Source organism: Harpia harpyja, chromosome 1, assembly GCF_026419915.1.
Source record: "Harpia harpyja isolate bHarHar1 chromosome 1, bHarHar1 primary haplotype, whole genome shotgun sequence".
Taxonomy (NCBI): Eukaryota; Metazoa; Chordata; class Aves; order Accipitriformes; family Accipitridae; genus Harpia; species Harpia harpyja.
Genome location: NC_068940.1, coordinates 49910854 through 49912678, shown reverse-complemented (window position 1 = coordinate 49912678; position 1825 = coordinate 49910854). Strand labels below are relative to the sequence as shown.

General features: G+C 41.8%; 1 protein-coding gene across 1 annotated transcript; it reads right to left on the bottom strand.

The window, feature by feature from the left end:
• Positions 1-234: 234 nt before the first annotated feature.
• LOC128141985 (probable G-protein coupled receptor 141) lies at positions 235-1153 on the bottom strand. Its single transcript, XM_052787538.1, has one exon. It carries the CDS (start codon positions 1151-1153, stop codon positions 290-292), a length of 864 nt encoding a protein of 287 aa, XP_052643498.1. The 3' UTR covers positions 235-289.
• Between the last annotated feature and the right edge of the window lie 672 nt (positions 1154-1825).

The following is a 1825-nucleotide window of genomic DNA, read 5'->3' as shown; positions in this document are numbered from 1 at the left end:
GTGTTGTCATTGTTAGAGAGGGACAGCTGAGGAAAATCTTAATGAAGCTTCAGGGCATGACTCTTAGGTCAAAGACTAGAGTAAGACTCATGTGTCTGCCTTCAAGAGAGAAGGTAAAAACCAGTAGCTTCTGAAAGATGGATCTTACTAGCCAGATAATGCTACAGACCAGTACAGCCATGCCGAAAACTCAGCTGTCTCCCTAGCTCAGCAAAGTCCCGACACAGTTTTATTTCTGCCAAAAGCTGGGATTGACACACTGCAGCTGGATTTCCTGGTAGTTCACAGTTCAGTGGGCTATTCCTGCTATGAAGCACAACATATCCAAGCAGCACATTGTTGTTAAAGCTAAAAAAATTTCATTGTATGGGAGTAGTTTATGGTCCTTATCCAAGTGGCAGTTTTGGATGTAATATACTCTGAATACATGATGAGGCATAAAGCACACTAATGTTACCAAGATGAAGAAGAAACTCTTTGCCTGAGCCCTGAATTCCACATGGGAGTTGATGTCAGGCCAGTATTTCACAGCCAGTCTATACATCACAGACAACTGGATTACAGTGAGCACAGCACAAACTGCCACCAAAATCCCAACCAAGCAGTAGTTTATGATCAGCATGGGCACCTCTTGTATCTCCTTGTGGAACTGAAAGCATTCCGAGGAGAGGTATGTCCTAGAGGTGCCATAGTACGAGAGAAGAACGGGAGTGACCACCAACGCTCCCACCAGCCAGACAGCAGCCACCCCGGTTGTAGTGTAGCACTTCCTAAACTCGAGTCGGAAGAGGCGTATTATGATGATAGCCACGTAAAACATGAAGGTGGTGTACATGTGGAGGTAGATGATGGCGCTTGCTAGCTTGCAGGCGAACCTCCCGAATTTCCATTCCCGTAAAATGTAATAGCTGAGGCGGAAGGGGATGCTGAGTAGCATAAAGGTGTGCAGCACCAGGAGGCTGATGATGATAACGGTCATCACAGATTGTGGTCTCCTTTGAAACAACTGGTGGGACATCATGATGACCCCGAGGGTGCCACCAGCCAGGTCAATGATGTACAGGGCTATAAGAATGGTGCGGAGCCTCTCTGAGGTGTCCAGCAGTGTCTCGTTGGAGGAATGGTTCTGCTGGGTTACACTGCTGTTAGGCATCCTCCTAAGATCCTCTTTCAAAGGTTACTGAAAGTGAAAAATGGGAATTTTAAAAACAAACATGTTTTCTTTGTTGCTTCCTTTATTGTTAACTACAGAATGTCACAGATTCATGTAGGGACATTTTACTGAACTGTGTTTGAAATTATGTTATCCCATGTAGTATACAACCTTATAAGTGTTGTCATACTGTATATGACAGCAATAACCCATGCCTCTCAGTGTTAAAACCACATTTTATATAATTATGAGTGAGTTTTTAATTTACTAAACTGCATTCTAGGATTTTTTTTTTATTATTATTTGCCTCTAGATTAAGCCATTTGAAAGAGCGAAGGCACTGTCTGTAAATTATACAAGTTTAATCTGCACTACTGTTATAAAGCTAAAATTGAGGGTGGGAAAAATACTGAAATGTGAAGAAGTTGTACCTATAATTTGTGGGTACTTTATGAAGACACCTGAGCCATCTTTTTAGCATGTTGCTGGATGGGTGCAGGACACCCATAATGCAGCAACAGTTTCAGTTTCTAGATACATAGAACACACTGAAAATAAAGATCTGCAGATGAAAATTCAATTTCTTCTTGCTTTAGCTCTAAGTCTTTTTGCTACAGAATTTCACCTGAGCTACTCTACTATGAAAAGTGAAGAAAAGCTAAAAATTAATTT

What these genes read in the sequence shown, in the direction of transcription:
- LOC128141985 (XM_052787538.1), bottom strand. Translation starts at nt 1,153, where the DNA reads ATGCCTAACAGCAGTGTAACCCAGCAGAACCATTCCTCCAACGAGACA.